The sequence below is a fragment of the Sinohyriopsis cumingii genome, chromosome 5 (genome assembly GCF_028554795.1).
Source record: "Sinohyriopsis cumingii isolate HCF-2022 chromosome 5, ASM2855479v2, whole genome shotgun sequence".
NCBI lineage: Eukaryota > Metazoa > Mollusca > Bivalvia > Unionida > Unionidae > Sinohyriopsis > Sinohyriopsis cumingii.
In genome coordinates this window covers 3,038,246-3,054,711 of record NC_142965.1, presented here as the reverse complement: position 1 = coordinate 3,054,711, position 16,466 = coordinate 3,038,246, and the positions used below count along the sequence as shown (strand labels likewise).

Here is a 16,466-nt window from a genome sequence, read left to right as displayed (position 1 = left end):
GCCGTTTACAAGATATCCAGTAATTTGTTTCAGTTTTGGGACATGATATAATGATATAATGATAAATTGATAACATCATTCATACAAAAATAAAAGTTTCCCTCTGAAACGTCTTGATTTATGCAAAAGGAGTTACAGTTATCTAGACGATATAAAATATTCAAAAATATTATGTTTCTCCAAACATTACTTAGTCTCATTGAATGCGCATACATAGGATCCATTTTCCATTTCATTTGTCTTTTCTCCTTCCTAGAACAATATCTGGTAAACGTTTATGTGAATGTTGTGCACATACAATAACTTACGTATAACATGGACTTAAATGTTTGAATCTGCTTATACTTCTTCAAACATTTTACTATTCACCACGTTTCCAATACCAAGCGGTCTCTTTCATTGTTAATGACATCCCAAGTTAAATAGTTTAGCTGCTAACAAAGAATGATGTTTCATCAACCAATGGCATTATTGTACCTGAGAGAGAGAGAGAGAGAGAGAGAGAGAGAGAGAGAGCTAGCTTTAGCTTTAAAGAAATTAGTCTTATATTTTAGAAAATGGATGAAACTAGTGGAAAAAATCCAAAGGAATCAAACAGTTATTACAAAAAAGGTGCAGAAGCAACATGCAACACATAACAAATACTGATCACGTAGCCTCTTTTTTTTTGTCTGGATATATTTACACGGTTTGAATAAATAGGGGAAAATGCAAACATTTTATACAAAACTTAAATGGCGTTCGGATCAAGTCCACTACTGCGTAATGTTTGCGTATTCTGCTGAACGATTACGTTTGTTTTTGTCGTTAATAACGGCGTTAAACCCTACAACAACAACAACAACAACATTTTTGTAATAAAGCATTTAATGTATCACCACACATTGACTGGTTCTGTAGTAATTATTATACCACACATTGGCTGGTTCTACATTTAATATACCACACACATATAGTCTGGTTCTGTATTTAATATGCCACCACACATAGCCTGGTTCTTTATTTAATATACAACCACACATTGACTGGTTTTGTATTTATTATACCATCACACATAGCCCGGTTCTGCATTTACATAACCACACAGAGGCTGATTCTGTATTTAATAAACCTCCACACATAGACTGGTTTTGTATACCACTACACAATGGCTGGGTCTGTATTTAAGATACCACCACATATAGGCTGGTTCTGTAAATAGTAAATTAATAAGTTGTCTGTGACCTAAAATCAAATTTACTGTTATAGTAGTTATGCATAGTCAACAGTGTAGCTACTTGAAACCTCCAACAGATAGTTGTTACGCAATTACCGTTTTGAAGATAGTTTATAATTAATTTCAATTTTAGCGTACACTGATATCATAAATTGATAACATTTTCCATGGGCAACAAACGTTTCCCTTTAGGTTCCAACTTTTCACCCCATTCGAGAAACACCTTTATGTGGTAATAAAATTCTAAGTTAATTGTTTATCCACTATCAAAGGTAAATGTTTCCTCGACAATTTGCATTAACGTACCTGAAGCAGAGAGAGAGAGAGAGAGAGAGAGAGAGAGAACCCACTGTCTTTTATAAAATCAGTCAAACATTTGAGAAAATGGATCAAATGTATGAAAACACCACACGAAAAAAAAATATCGTCAGTAAGTTGCCAAGTTACAGAAGCAAGATACGACACGTAACAAATACTGATCACGTAAACTCGTTTATTCATTTGTATATATTCTAGTGTTGGCACTCGATTTGACCAAGCAAAGACAAATGCATTAATCTTATACAAATTTAATTCTAAAATCCTGTAGAATTGTCATCCCCAAACTTTAATAATTGCAATTATCTATTTTCTGATTTTTGAAGTGTGGAATTTTTAACCATAAAGTTATGTGCTCGAATATATGACATTCCGATTTTTAAGGAAAAGTGTTACCTATGGAGCTGCTGAGAAAATGAATTACACCGTATTTTATTAAACTATCCCATAATAACTGTTTTTAAAAATGAACTTGAGTGAAATTGGTCCTGAAAAGCAGCTAAAACAAACAAAGAGACAAATTATTTCTAAGGCTATAAATAAATTTAACTGACTAACAATGGGCTTTGGATATGTTTTATCCAGGTCATTTACAGTGGTTTCAACAAGGCCAAACAAAAATAAATTCCCGTAAGCTGTAATAAACAAATTTAAATAAATAAAAATAAATCGTAGTATTCATACTGAAATTTCATTTTATATCGACTGATTAGCCTGACAGTTGCAGTTTGTAATGATGATAGCATATTTTGTTTTATATATGAGAGACAGAAAGACAAAGAGACAGAGAGAAAAATGTTTGCATTCTTCCGCACAACAGATACATTTTAAGCTATGACTTATAATTAGATATATCTTGTAACCGTCGAATTGATATTTCCGTCATAACCACATTAAAAACTAGATTATACGCATACAAGCACATGTGTTTACAGCAGACTGAGAAGATATTTAATATCTAAGTTTCATTGTTCCATCTTTATTCAGAAAAGTACATATTGTCAGTTTTGTTTAGTTTGTTGTTCTAAAAAGAGTAAAACAAGAGACAATGTGCATATTTATTTGCTGCAAATTGCACAGGTCAGTTCTCGCCCCTGCATATACTTTGGGCACGGTAGTGAACCACATATGGCCTCAACTCTGTACAGGACACGACTTTCCTCATTCCGATAGCCGGAGGGATCAGCCTCTGGAGCCTGGTCCACACATATATAATCGGTGGACGCCTTATGGGCATTATGTCCCGTCATCAGATACCCGTGGTATTCCACATGCCAGTCACCAAAACAACGATTTCTCGCTGGAAGCATAAAGGTGGAAGTCCTCAGTCTGCTCCGGCAGACGGCGCATGGCATGTTATGATATAAGAGTGCCTCGGCATTGGTCAGTTTGAAGAGAGTGTGATCGTAGTATTCGGCACCATATATGAATGCCATATTCTGGAAGCCGTCTATGTAGGTGCCCCATATTGGCTCATGTGGAAGGCAAAGCGTGTTGACTGCAGCGCCAGTATGGTCATAATACGATCCTCCAGAGATGCCTAGATGGAAAAGAAAGCAATAAATATGGCCTTCAATATCCTATATACTAAATATTATCACTGTAGCTCACGAAGCATAAAGAAAATAATGGTAACCAAAGACTGGTGGATCTTTTTAAAGAAGAAATTATATTAATACTCTTAATGGCGTTTCAAGTGTAAAATATGGATATCAGGTTAGTATGATCACATCTTAGCCAAAAGCTTGATACGTGAAAATCTTGGGTTTTACTTAGCTGATTATCCCCAATTCATATTTACTACACATTCCAGTATTCTTACCATCAAATTACATATTGTACTGACCTGAATAAACTAGTTCTGTATCGATATCATCTGGGCAGGTAGTTCTTCCCCACCGCGTGTATACAGCGCCACCTGTGTATATTAAAGAGAATAAATGATGGCACCAAGCAATTCTGATTGAAACTTTCTCTTTGTGACCGTAATGTGTGCAATCAATAATTACTTTTTGAAATACGCACATTCAGGTTATGTTTAAAATAGTTTTTTAATGCTTTTTCTGACATAGATTTTCTAAATAATGGCGATTGAAGACGAGTATTCAAATTATGAGTGGCATCCATTAGCCGATTCTAGACCTTGGTATACAAGCCAGTTTACTAGAATTATGAGAGGCTTTCTAGCCGATCCCAGATCCTAGGATAAAAGACAATTTACAAAAATTATGAAACGCTTATCCTAGCTGATCCCAGACCTTAAGATACAAGTCATTTTACAAGTAGCCTGCTCCATGTTTCATATGTTCCATGCTTTGCAGTCCGCTATACGCCATGTTGTCACTTGATCAAAACGAATGGTTCCATATGGAGAAATCTTATTAATCTATCTGCGCCAAAATTATTCTTTAAATATTCTGTATGTTAGTGACACAATGTGAACTTTACCGATACTTTCTATTTGATCTATAACAGTCGTTATCTTGTGTTTAAGCTTAACCACAATTCGGTCATAAAATTAATTTTACAAATAGTTTTAATAGTAGGCGAAAACGAAGTAAAGGGACACACACAGTGGTAATTTGTTAATATTGCACGTTGTCCACTGCGTCATCTTAAACATTACTTGTCCAATCTATTACGTTAAAACATTTACGTCGAAATTGATATAAGGCGATGTGCGACAGCCTTAATCTTTCTGAAGATGACGACGAAAGTATCATCCCTCTTTACCGAGGAGGTGAGGGTGAGGATTTTTTTGTGCAAATAATGCAGATTTCACATTGCGTCATCTAAATTATTCTAGTCGCAATACAATGTCTGATAAAGTTTGCATCGGTATTGATATCTTGCCAAATGTTATGATCGAAATGTTAACACTCTTCCACGAATGTGACGATATTCGGTCCAATTTTGTACATTCCGACAGCATCATATACAATTTTCCATTTTTCCAGTGGATTTATTGATATAAAAATAGTTGCAAGGCGATAGATGACAGCCTTCATGTGCAAAAAACTAAGACCAAAATACCCGCTTTCTTCTATCAAGACGGAGGTGGGATGGGCCGCGCATGAGGAGGTAGTGTAAAGGTGACGATATTGCAGACATGCGACTGCAGCATCTAAACGTTCCTTTTACAGTCTATTTATTCATTAATTTTACGTTGATATTGATATAACATTCTACATGACAGTCCGGATTTTGTCAAAGAATAATCATGTTTCCGCCATGAATTTCTTTCTGTGGGGAATTCTTTTGTTGAAGAAAAAGGCAGTGTTCAAAAAGGTACATGATTTTTTTTTCATACAGCTCATTCTGGTGTGATTAAAGCACATGCATGAGATAAACATAAAATATAAGACGGTTTAAAAAAAATGTTTGATAAATGAATATTGAGGAGGAGGTGGAAGGGCACTGAGGTCAAGGGGAGAAGGTCCATTTGTTTCGTTGTAACTGGAGCACTGACTAAACCCCAAACACCGGCCTTCTTTTCAGCGCAGTGCTGGGGACTTGGATTGAGACGGAGTAATTGAATTAAAAGACCAATTATGACTGTATCGTTCAAAATGTATCATTCGTAACATCTTTTTTTACACCGATATTTTGTGTTTACGTGGACATTTAAAAAAGGTCTTGATTTAAGCATTAAATAAAACTACATGTCAAAGTGTGATCATATCGTCATGGTACTAAGTTATATAAATATTGTTTTGCAATGGAACTTAAAATGTACTAATATTGTATGTAATTAATGTCAACAACATAAGATGGACCAGTCATTCATTTTAAATAAAACGATGTTTTCATTAACATATATATATATATATATATATATATATATATATATATATATATATATATATATATATCATTGGATTACAATCAGTATTTTGTTTCAAATTACATTGTTTTGAATTTTGATACCTAGTGACAATGCAATAGATTTGTTTCCATAATAATTTCGAGATTAATTTATAGAATGGAGTCTCATTCTAGTTTTCAAAATTTAATATAGAAACTCAAATGTCATCGCCAGCAGGAGAGATTCGAATGCAAACAGATGAGCTTAGACAAACGTATTTTATATATACTCAGTTAACTTTACATTAGCAACATTTTAACTGGCTCATCTTATCAAAGTTTCAATGTCCTTCTTCAAATATTACCTTCATGTCCCTTTTTAAGTTCATATTGTGTTGATAAACATTATTGTCTCCGATCTCATATAGAAGCGAAACAGATTTTCTAAATTCTAATTTTTATTATCTCACATGGTGTTTACATTTGTAACTCATCAGTAAGATATGTGAATTAGTAAGTACTAACTAAATCCAATTGTTGCTAACTATTTATGCATGTGTAAATTACCCATAATCATTCTCGAAGTTCGCTATTTTGAAGTAGGCAATACGTACCCCTGTTAACAGTACACTGGATTCCCTCTGTAACATGATAATGTATGCAGACAAAAAAGGTATAGACTATTAAAATAATGGTGCACTAATAAGAAAAATAATTGCTCTATATTACGGGAATCGTTGTCATGCCAGTCATGCATACATCAAACACAGTGTGACATCTACAAGTACTTTATTACTAGTCCGAGTTATCTCGGACCTTTGCCACACCATTTTTTATATTTGTAAATTTATGTTGGGGAGGAGAGGCAGAGTCCAAATATTTTATATTTGTTGATTTATGCTGGGGTGTAGAGGCAGAGTCCACTATACGAAAGTACATCGCTGCTGAAATTTGATCAGCATCTCGCCATTTGCATTCCGAATCACATGACTATATAGTCACATGACTATGCAACCTACATCTCAATGACATCAGAGGTCAAATAGTCACGTAATATCGACAATAAACAAATTTCCAAAGTTCCTGTGCATATAATCTGGAAATATTATATAAAAGTCACCTAATGTTTGTAAATAAATATAATGCATACTTAATTCTCAACATATTTATTCTGAGAACAAAGACCAGAGACCTGTCGGTATCACAGCAGGTTGGTGAAAAACATTTTGAACAAGTAACGAGCACGTGTCAGCGATGCTTTTGTTGGTATCACGTGACTACCGCATTGACACGTGCTCTTTGCTTAGCGAGTCGGGTTTTCTTCAAGCTGCTGCAACATCAACATATTTCCGTCGTTGTTTTCAGAATAAATATTTTGAGAAGTCTGTGTTTTTTTTCATATTTCTATAAATATTATGTGAGTTGTATTATATGAAAGATTTGATTTCCTACAGCAACACTAGAATTGTTTTATTGTTGATATCACGTGACTGTATAACCTCTAGAGTTATTGAAATGTAGTCTGCGAAATGTGTATAGTCATGTGACTCGTAATGCAAATGGCGAGATCCTGGTCAAATTACAGCAACGATGTCGTTCCGTCTCGTCTGTCAGCGTATTAACGACATGACGAATGCTATCCTCGCGATTTTTGCGAAAATCATATTCCTATCGATTGCATTAAGGAATATCTCAATGAAAAGTCATTCAAGTTTGCTACGCTAGCTAGAAGGTGACTACCCTATGACGACACCAAATGGTGTCGGCGAATTCCAACTTTCCGATGGGCAGTGGACTCGAACACTACGCCCCAACATAGGCGTCCAAATAACAAAATTGGGGTGGCAGGGGTCAGAGAAAAATACAATATTACAAGACCTCTGTATTGTTTTTATAGTCAAACACAAATGACATACAAGCTGACATTTGATTTATAGTCCAAGAACTTGTAATCCCGTGCTATTTTCATTGCGTGGTCTTTCTATACATCATCTTGGTTGTTATAAAAAATATACCTTTGCCGAGATTTTCTTTTGTTGTTATGCAGTTAGCATCATATATTTCTTTAAGGGGTGGGGAATGTTTGAAAATATGGTCCTTATTTTTAGAAAACAATAGGTAAGAAATACTCATATTACTAAGTAACATAAGATATCGAATTTCCTGATATTTTATGTTCAGATTTATGCTTACAGTACAAACAACTTCTTACCGTTTATTTCAAAAAGTATATCTTCCAGAGGATTATTTATTGCAGTTTCCAGACAAGAGCAGATCAAACAAGAAATGGAACAAGAGAAGCAATGAGAAAGTTTGTTGCGGAACATGAGATAGCACCAGTCAATGAAATCAGGTTACATTTAGCAATATATGTTCTCTAACATGAATGTCATTTTATCTTCACGCGTTACGCTCCATGCCCATGGATGCTACCATCCACACCCTCTGGATCAATATAAAAAACATCTTGAAGAAAGTCAATGATCTACATATCACAAGTCGATTGGATTATTTTGTTTTTGCATTTAACGCTACGTTTCTGTTATATAGTTATACAGCTTGTTTTGATACTTCATGTTCAGGTGCTAGACATCACTATAAACTGCCAAACTTTAGATATCGTAGCCATATGACTGAAACATTGTTAAAGCTACGTTAGAAATTAAATCACGCACAGACACAAACACACACTCTCTCTCTCTCTCTCTCTCTCTCTTGTTGAAGTTTTTCTCCCATTGAGGTGTCTTAGCATTCAACATTCTTAATAGCGATAGAGAGAGGTAAAGCTCCGAGCCCCCAGTCAGCAATACCGACAATTAAATTATCAGGAAGACAAAAGTGAACTTCAAAGAATAACAATTTAATACAAATTAAACGATATTAATTTCTCAACCAATCTTTTTCCTCTCGACCATGTGACAACCTATTTCATCACGTGATTATAGTGTGAGATGGCTTTCCCCTGTACTTGGTTTCTACTCATCTGTGTTTACTCCGCCAATTCCTTTCCTCCTTCCTGCGTTCTCCGTATTCCGATTCTTCCTATCCTCTTCCCCTTTTGTCTCCTTCTCTCCTCCTCCTTCTCTCTCTCTCTCTTTCTCCAGCAACTAGGCTTGTTCTCGGCCTACTGCCTTGTTCTATCCTGCCTCTCTGAGACTCGGGACTTGACTACCCGGTAGTTCTGTCCCCAAAAGCTTCCTACGAAAAACACAAGGACGTTAGCATTTGTGTTGGCCATCTCGCCTCACACTACATCAACAATCAATCAATCGTCAGATAAAGGCTATCTACATCTTTGGTCACGCATTCGCGTTCTTATAAAAACAACGTTGCAATAAAGCGGTATCCTACTTATCATACAGAAATCCCTAAATTGCGTCACATCAATATATATATATATATATATATATATATATATATATATATATATATATATATATATATATATATTCTTAATCTCATTATCCTCAACAATATCACAACAATCTGACGCATTTCTGTACATTACACTCCCACAAGTGTACACAAATATTCAAATATCCATATCATTTAAATTTACACACTGCAACCATTTCCAAAGTTACAATTTAATTCAACAATTGCAAAATCTAGAATATCACATAAATAAATACACTAGTTTACCACGAAGTAACTAAATAGCGAATTACAATATTAATTCTGACGAGCGAGCAATCTACATAATCAAAGCTCATTTCTCAAGTACGCATGTAAATTAAACAATACAAAGGTAATTCTACGAACAAAGGATTCTAGTAAGTAAATATACATACTGCACATAATTACAATTACAATGCCGTAACTTTCTGCAACAATCGAGCAAATAACTCACTGACCTTCACGAAGTTTTCTGTCCTTGGATGTACCAAGGTTTCTTTTCCCGCCAAATCACGAGTGGCTCCCGGAGTTATTGCTACAACTTGTCAGCACGATGCTTCACAATGACTAATTCGTTCCCTGCCCAAATAACTGTTAAATTCTGGTTCGAATTGATGGCCCCACCCTTCCTCAGTTCTGGTATCAATTCTACCCCAGTCGGTCTAGCTTAACAGACGAGCCTCAGGCCATCTGTCAACGCGGGGAGATTTACAACAGCAACAAGGGTCCTTTGTTCTAGCACCAAGCTTCTAAAGTCTACATGTGCGTTTTGACACCTAACGGAGCGGCTCTTGTACAAACCGGAATTGCCACCACGGTGCAGGGTCGACATACTCATGGCGATAACCCAGTTCTTTGTTCCTGACTTACGTAACCGCGGGCAGGCAAACGTGACAATATGTCACCGGGTACTGTTAATCATAAACCAACTAAAAACAAACATTGAATTCTCATCCGTTTGAACTATGTCATAACCTAAAAGTCAGAAGCTCTTACCAATATTTTAACAAGTAGGGAAAACTGTTTAATTGACACATTTGACGTTTATCATACATAAAAACGTTTAGTGACAAAGTGATTGAGTTTGACGCTTTTATTTTCCTGTATTTATTTACAACAGGATTGTTGTTGTCTTACTTTAATGTTTCTACTTGCATTTTGATATTGTCGCATGTTAATATCAAAATTTAGCATTAGTTTTTCTTATATAGTTTCATATAATTTTACTTTCACTTTTTCAAAGGTGTTTAGTGTTTAACTTGCACCGGAATAGAGCAGGAAACATTTCATTTTCCTACCACGCCTTCCAGACAAGTAAAAACTAAATTTCTCTTGCTCAGGAGTAAACTTAACATGCCTGAAAAACAAAAACAAAAAAACAATCGTTGTGTATTATGGAGGCCTTATTAAATTTAAAACATCAATTCTGTTATATTTCCCTATTTCAAATGCCATTATGAAAATGTGCGAGTTTCTCTATTCGGTATTCTTTCCAATGTTCCATTTTGAAGACACCAAAGGGGTCTTTTTTAATTTAAAACATCAATTATGTTATATTTCCTTATTTCAAATGTCATTATGAATTTGTACAAGTTTCTCTATTCGTTATTCTTTAGTCTGAAGTGTAAGTAACACCCAATTCTTAACAAGTATGTTGCACATATGGACACATTCTTTCCAAAGTTAAAGTTTGATAACTATACACTATTTCAATCTGACGTTCTTCGAATCACCCAACATGTATTTTGCACATATGGACACAAGCTTGTTCATTACAATAATCACTTACAAATATCGGTCTGCAATCTTGAAATCAATAATATCGTCAATGATATTTCACTGGGAAAATGCAAGCCAAGTCACGCATGCTCAGAGAATACTTGCCCTGCGATTTGGTTGTTCAGCATGACTCGGGTGTCCAGTCTCACAAATTCTTTTTACTGCATTTCTCTTGAAATGCCCATTACTGGTGCTACAATTTGATAGTGAATCATCTTGTCTTATAAATTAATAACTCAAAATGAAAGTTTAGAACTTTCGTCTTACCGATAACGCTTGCCTATTTATCATCCTTTTTCAGATTTCAAAAAGAAAAACATTTAAAGGAGATGTTCGTATTTGGAGGCAAGACTAGAACATCTGTAACAAACTGTTATTATACCATGTTGTGTAGTTAGTTTCTTGAGGGATATAAAAGTCAGACCAAATTCTAGTTATATGTACTACTTCATTTGAAAGTTGCCAGTTACATTTTCCAGTTAATAACTTCAGATTTGAAAGGTATAAAGGATGACAAACATTGCAAAACACTTTATAGCTGAATAGATTGTGAATGACATTAATGTTTGGGAATAAAACCAGTATAACAGATTTCATGCAACTATCATTTAAGCTATAATGAATCAATCATCAATGCATTGGTATTTTCGTAAAGGAACATCAGCTTGCAACACTATGTTATACAATTAATCACATTAAATTATATACGTGGTAAATGGCTTACGGGATGCTCAAACTATATTGTGAAATGCACAATGTGACTCACACTATATACTAATAATTTTCTACCAATATTTATTGAACGTTCATTCTGGATGGATGGCATGACGTTATAAGCTCCCTTAGCACAGTCTCAGAGCATCCACATACCCATGTTCAAACAATGGTAGTAACCGTTGTACCTCGGTCTGGCACATTATTCACATTTTGCTAGCTCATTATACGCTTTCTGGCTAATGATTCACATTTCGCTTGCATATTAAACGCTTGTCAATTTTATACGCATTTAACTATCAATGTATGCAATATTTCATGTTCCGGAGGTCGAGAACAATATGTGATTTTTACAAAGATTTACTGCACTGTATGGCAATACTGTATTACAGGTTGGTGTATTGTACATGCAGCTTTTGGATATGTAACACACATCTAACAGGACAGGTTACTCGGTTGCCATGTTGATATGCAATATTCATAACTACAGACGTAAAAATGTTCTGGAAGTCTTGCAACTAAAACGCCATCAGTAGGCATCATGCAATTTTTTCACTGCATACCAAAGTAACAGACCTTTTGTGAATATCAGGGGGAAAAGATACAAACTTATGGAACACCTTGTCAAAAACAGAAAAGATTTTTAAAGGACTGGCCTAACGAACAAAAAGCATTGTCTTTACTGATTGGCAACAACGGTGGCAATTTTCCCTACCCCACCGTCTGAAACTTTTATTTTGCTATTACTACATATCAGCATTTCGGTTGTTATTTTTCAAATGGATTGCCCAATGAGCATCAGGCAAAAAAAGTTACATCTGTCAGAAAATGGCCAATTGACCTAATAAGAGTTTGTTAGAAAAAAAGCAAAGGGTATCAATCAATGAATAGCGGGTCGGGGGCCCTGTCACAAGGACCACGCCAATTTAAATGCATGATTTGTTTTTCAATTCATAGGAGTAAATTTAGAAACAATAGGGACAACTTATATGACTAAATAAATTCACCTATGTTTAGAAAACAATAAGGACATATACCGGTCTCCAAACTAACAGAATGTTATTCAGTCATATCAATTATCTAATGAGCTCAGTATTTTTTAGTATGTGATGAAATTCTGGATCCAAACAAATTATTATAGTTCTATTTTACCTTTTCAAATCAAATAATTCAAACATCTAGTCACAAATAGTTTACTGTAAATCTGAAATCATCAATATCCAACAACTGGAATACTTAGTAGTTTACTTGACACACTTTGGTGGAAATATTCTTAAGCAGTCTCATCTAAATAGAAGTATGGCTACACCACCATAAACCAATACCATTTGTCACCTTCTCTCATTATTATTAATGACGTAATTCCACTGACACTGAGAAAAATATTAATTTTCTAATGGGTCTGGAGATTTATTAACCAAATATTGAAAACAGATTTCACTATGGAAGCTAATAAAATTAATGATGCGAACATTAAAACCTGCTGATCTACTATTAACAATAAAACATAATGTCATAGTCTTTTTAATTATGGTGATAAAACAAGTGATTTTTTAAAGGATCATTAGAATAGAAGCGTGTTTATGAAACCAAAACGCATTTAAAGTGAATTAAAGAAATATGTAACTACTGTATAATGGAGTGTCGATACCACTTGGTTAAGCTAACTTCATTCTTCCAGCTTATTCCATTTGACACAAATGTGAAATCTGACTGTTGATTATATTTCTTATTCCCCTGATAAAATCCTGAAAACAGTGAAGATTGCACTAATGCTGATTGTATGTTACTATAAATTAAATAAGTCAATACTATGACGTAGGTTTTTAAGACAAGGCATGTTTGGCTTGTTTTGGGGAATCTTAAAACACAGCAGCACATTTAAGTTTATATCATTCTGAAGTAATGTTCCTTGCCTAATGGTACACGGTGAATATAATGTATGTGCCACGATATATCAATGTCAAATTGTTCAAGCAGCGGAATAGCAAGAACTTCTGCCATTACTAACCCAAAACGTAATTCTGGGGCTCCCTCCCAATGAAAAAGCTGTTTCATGATAATTTCAGCTCCCACCCCTAGTTGTAAGGGTTGCTTGGGTGGATGCCGTGCTGCTTTGTTCAAGGAACCAATTGTAATTTTAGGTGAAAGTCCGAAATGTCCAATATTGCTAAAACATCGCCCTCACCCCATTATAGAAGATTATTGTTGTGTTGATCTTGATGATTGGTAAAATCTGATTTGTCATGCAGATTGATACATCAACATCGACGCAAAATTTATCAATGAATCGATTTACCAATCGAACTTTTAGATGGTGTAGTCTCAGATATACACATTTGACAAAATCTGTTCTCTCTCTCTCTCTCTCTCTCTCTCTCTCTCTCTCTCTCTCTCTCACTTATAGAAGAGAGATGGTATTTTGTTCTTAATCTTTGGTAAGAAAAAAAGGCTCTCATCTATCGCCTTACATCAATTCCAACTCGAAGGTATAAAGGAATCGATTGCAAACGTACCTTTTTACACCATGCATTAGGAATGTGCAACATTGGACAGAATATCTTCACATTCACACACTCGTGGGAAGAGGGTTGCAAAATTCTGAGTTGTCATATAGAACAATATTTTCAATATCGATGTAAATCATCGTTCAAGGAATTTGTTTCCACAGTAATATTTCAGATGACTGTCACGACTTAGGGGTTTAAACTACATAACAAAAAATGGTAAAAGCCAACAAGCATTCTATACTCCAAAATATAAAGTGAATTCCCTAGAATAAAAAATTAAATTATTTAAAGAATTGGAAATAAAATTATAATATAATATGGTATGAATTCCAAGATTATTTCCTTAAATGTTCCATGAAATTCACAGAAATCCGAAAAGAATTAAAAAATATTTCAACTGAAAGCTCTAATGTACTTGTGTGCCAGCAATACTGAAGAATACCTGCTCTAATATCCAAATGTTTTTACTTCAAGGCAAGTCATTTGAAAGGATAATGTCGCAATAGTCGTTGAATGTTGTACGGTATTCCAATTATATAAATATCACAGTCCTTAAATGTTTCACAATAATCCAGCTAAGTACTCGTTGTTTTATACACATGTTTTACACTCTGCAATTTCAACGAACAATATATATAAAAAAATCTAAATCTTCTCGTAACTCTTGCAGAACTGAAATATAACTGTAGAATGAACTCTGGCAATTTAATTCCTTCTTATAATAACTATAGACGCATCAAGTCGACAATTGGACATTGCTAAAATATATTTCCAGGTATTTAAATTGTTTTCATTTGAGAAAGATCTTAACAATCATCACTTTATTTTCGATGCGAGCCAATCAGCAAATTAAAAAATCATCGTATCAACAATACATATGATCACGTGATGATTTCGTGATTTCCATTCAACTCGTTCATGGCCTACATTGACCGAATTAGTTGTTGATGTGAACTTAGTAATTGGACCTTTATTTATGACTGTAAATTATACAACGTATTGTACATGAATTCTACACAGGCGAAGTGACATCTCCTTTAAAGAATATCATCATTAACCAAATAACTTAGATAAAAACTGTATTATTAAAATATATCCGTAACAATGACGAAGTGCGAAATTTGCAATATTCGCAAAACAATAGTTACTCTCGCCGCCTGCAATACTGACATTGACTGGACAACTGGGTTAATAGTACTGAGATAGACATTTTTCATATGTGCGAGACAACAGCAGTGAGAAAGAGGGAGAGAATTGTACCAGTCCCAGTTGGTGTATGTATATGTTGGTCTTCTGTATTCATGGATGCGTTGGCTCTTGCTGGATCTACATCATCCACTGCACGGCGGCGGCGTTCACTTTTTGAGGTCTGGACGAAATTGGGTTGACTAGAGGTTAATTTCTGAAATATGAAAAGTAATCTAGATTCGAGATGAAAAATAGTCATGCCAAGACATTAATTTTATAACATTAAAATGTAGTGGTTAAATTCGGAATTTCCACAGAACAACTTATTTTGAGACATTTCGATAACATGGTTGATTTACGGGAAAAATAATCTGTATTGTTTTGGTAGGCTTGACTGTGTAGATAGTTAAAAGAAAGTCTCACAAGCACACTGCACTATTACAAAAAGTTGCTTGGTTATTTCGCAGCCTTTTCATTTACACGCCATAAATGTGTGTGTGTGTGTGTGTGTGTGTGTGTGTGTGTGTGTGAACGTTTCACTATTATCTTATTATCGACAGACGACGAATCGTTCTAATTATAGCATCATATCACTTACCCGCAATCTCTCAATGTCTTCCTCATATATCTCATCCCTATATATTTTTCTGCCTCTTCCAGCCTTATCCAGATCTTTTTCAACATTATGCTCCTCGTTCCGTTTCACTGCAGCCACGGTCAATCCAAGTTCGTGTAAGTCTGCTTGACTTTTCATTTGTAGAACAGACAGACAAACAACCATCACAAACGCCATAAGGCTGACCACGCCGCGAATTCCAATTTTAGACATAATAATTTCGGTCTGTTTTATCATGTTGTTCATAAAGATGATAAGAAAAACGTAAATGAACAAAAGATTTAGAAAACAAGAACAAGTACTGAAGGAATTTCGTAGCGAGATATGTTAAGTGGCAATCGACACTTAAGGGCCTGTTCTCTATTGGCTGGAAATGAAAATTTCAATGTTTATGTTGGCTGCTTTCTAAAGTATTTCACCTACATACATGCTAGGTCCTGCGCTCAAAACGGAAACATACTTTACTCATAATCGAAACACACTTTTGTTTTCAACAATAACAATATGAATAATTTAAAGTGTGTACTTTTTACATCCGGAAACATTATGCATCACAGATGTAGAAACACCGATTTTTGTGATTAAGTTATTTTTATTTTTGCATCAAGTTTTTTTTTTTTATTTCCGTGTAATGATAGAAAGTAACACATGTTCATTTCTAATTTATATGAGAGCGGAGACGGAGAGTGTCATAATATATTTTGAATTTGTTTTATTTAATAACTTCTAGGTATATAAAAAAAATTCTGTGTTCTGGACTGGAACAAAAATCCCAACAACTCCAAAAACTAAAAATAAATGAATTTAACTTTAACTTTCAGATCATTTCCGTATGACTATGAATGTTTTAGTTTTGTTTTATTGATGTCAGGCAAATCATTCCATTTCTACTAATCATCGAGGTGGAAAAAAAGTGAATATTATT

The 16,466-nt window shown here is 34.6% G+C and overlaps 1 protein-coding gene across 2 annotated transcripts; it reads right to left on the bottom strand.

Moving 5' to 3' along the window:
- Positions 1 to 1,692: 1,692 nt before the first annotated feature.
- LOC149798532 (uncharacterized) lies at positions 1,693 to 15,898 on the bottom strand. Of its 2 annotated transcripts, XM_089957345.1 has the most exons (5): positions 15,524 to 15,898; positions 14,998 to 15,139; positions 5,953 to 5,979; positions 3,381 to 3,452; positions 1,693 to 3,074 (listed from the first exon to the last, which is right to left on the bottom strand). In XM_089957345.1, the coding sequence occupies exons 1-5, from the start codon at positions 15,785 to 15,787 to the stop codon at positions 2,593 to 2,595; spliced, it is 987 nt and encodes a 328-aa protein (XP_089813471.1). In that variant the 5' UTR covers positions 15,788 to 15,898; the 3' UTR covers positions 1,693 to 2,592. The 2 variants fall into 2 exon arrangements, with proteins under 2 accessions (XP_089813471.1, XP_089813472.1); XM_089957346.1 differs by lacking the exon at positions 5,953 to 5,979 and having other exon boundaries at positions 15,524 to 15,894.
- Between the last annotated feature and the right edge of the window lie 568 nt (positions 15,899 to 16,466).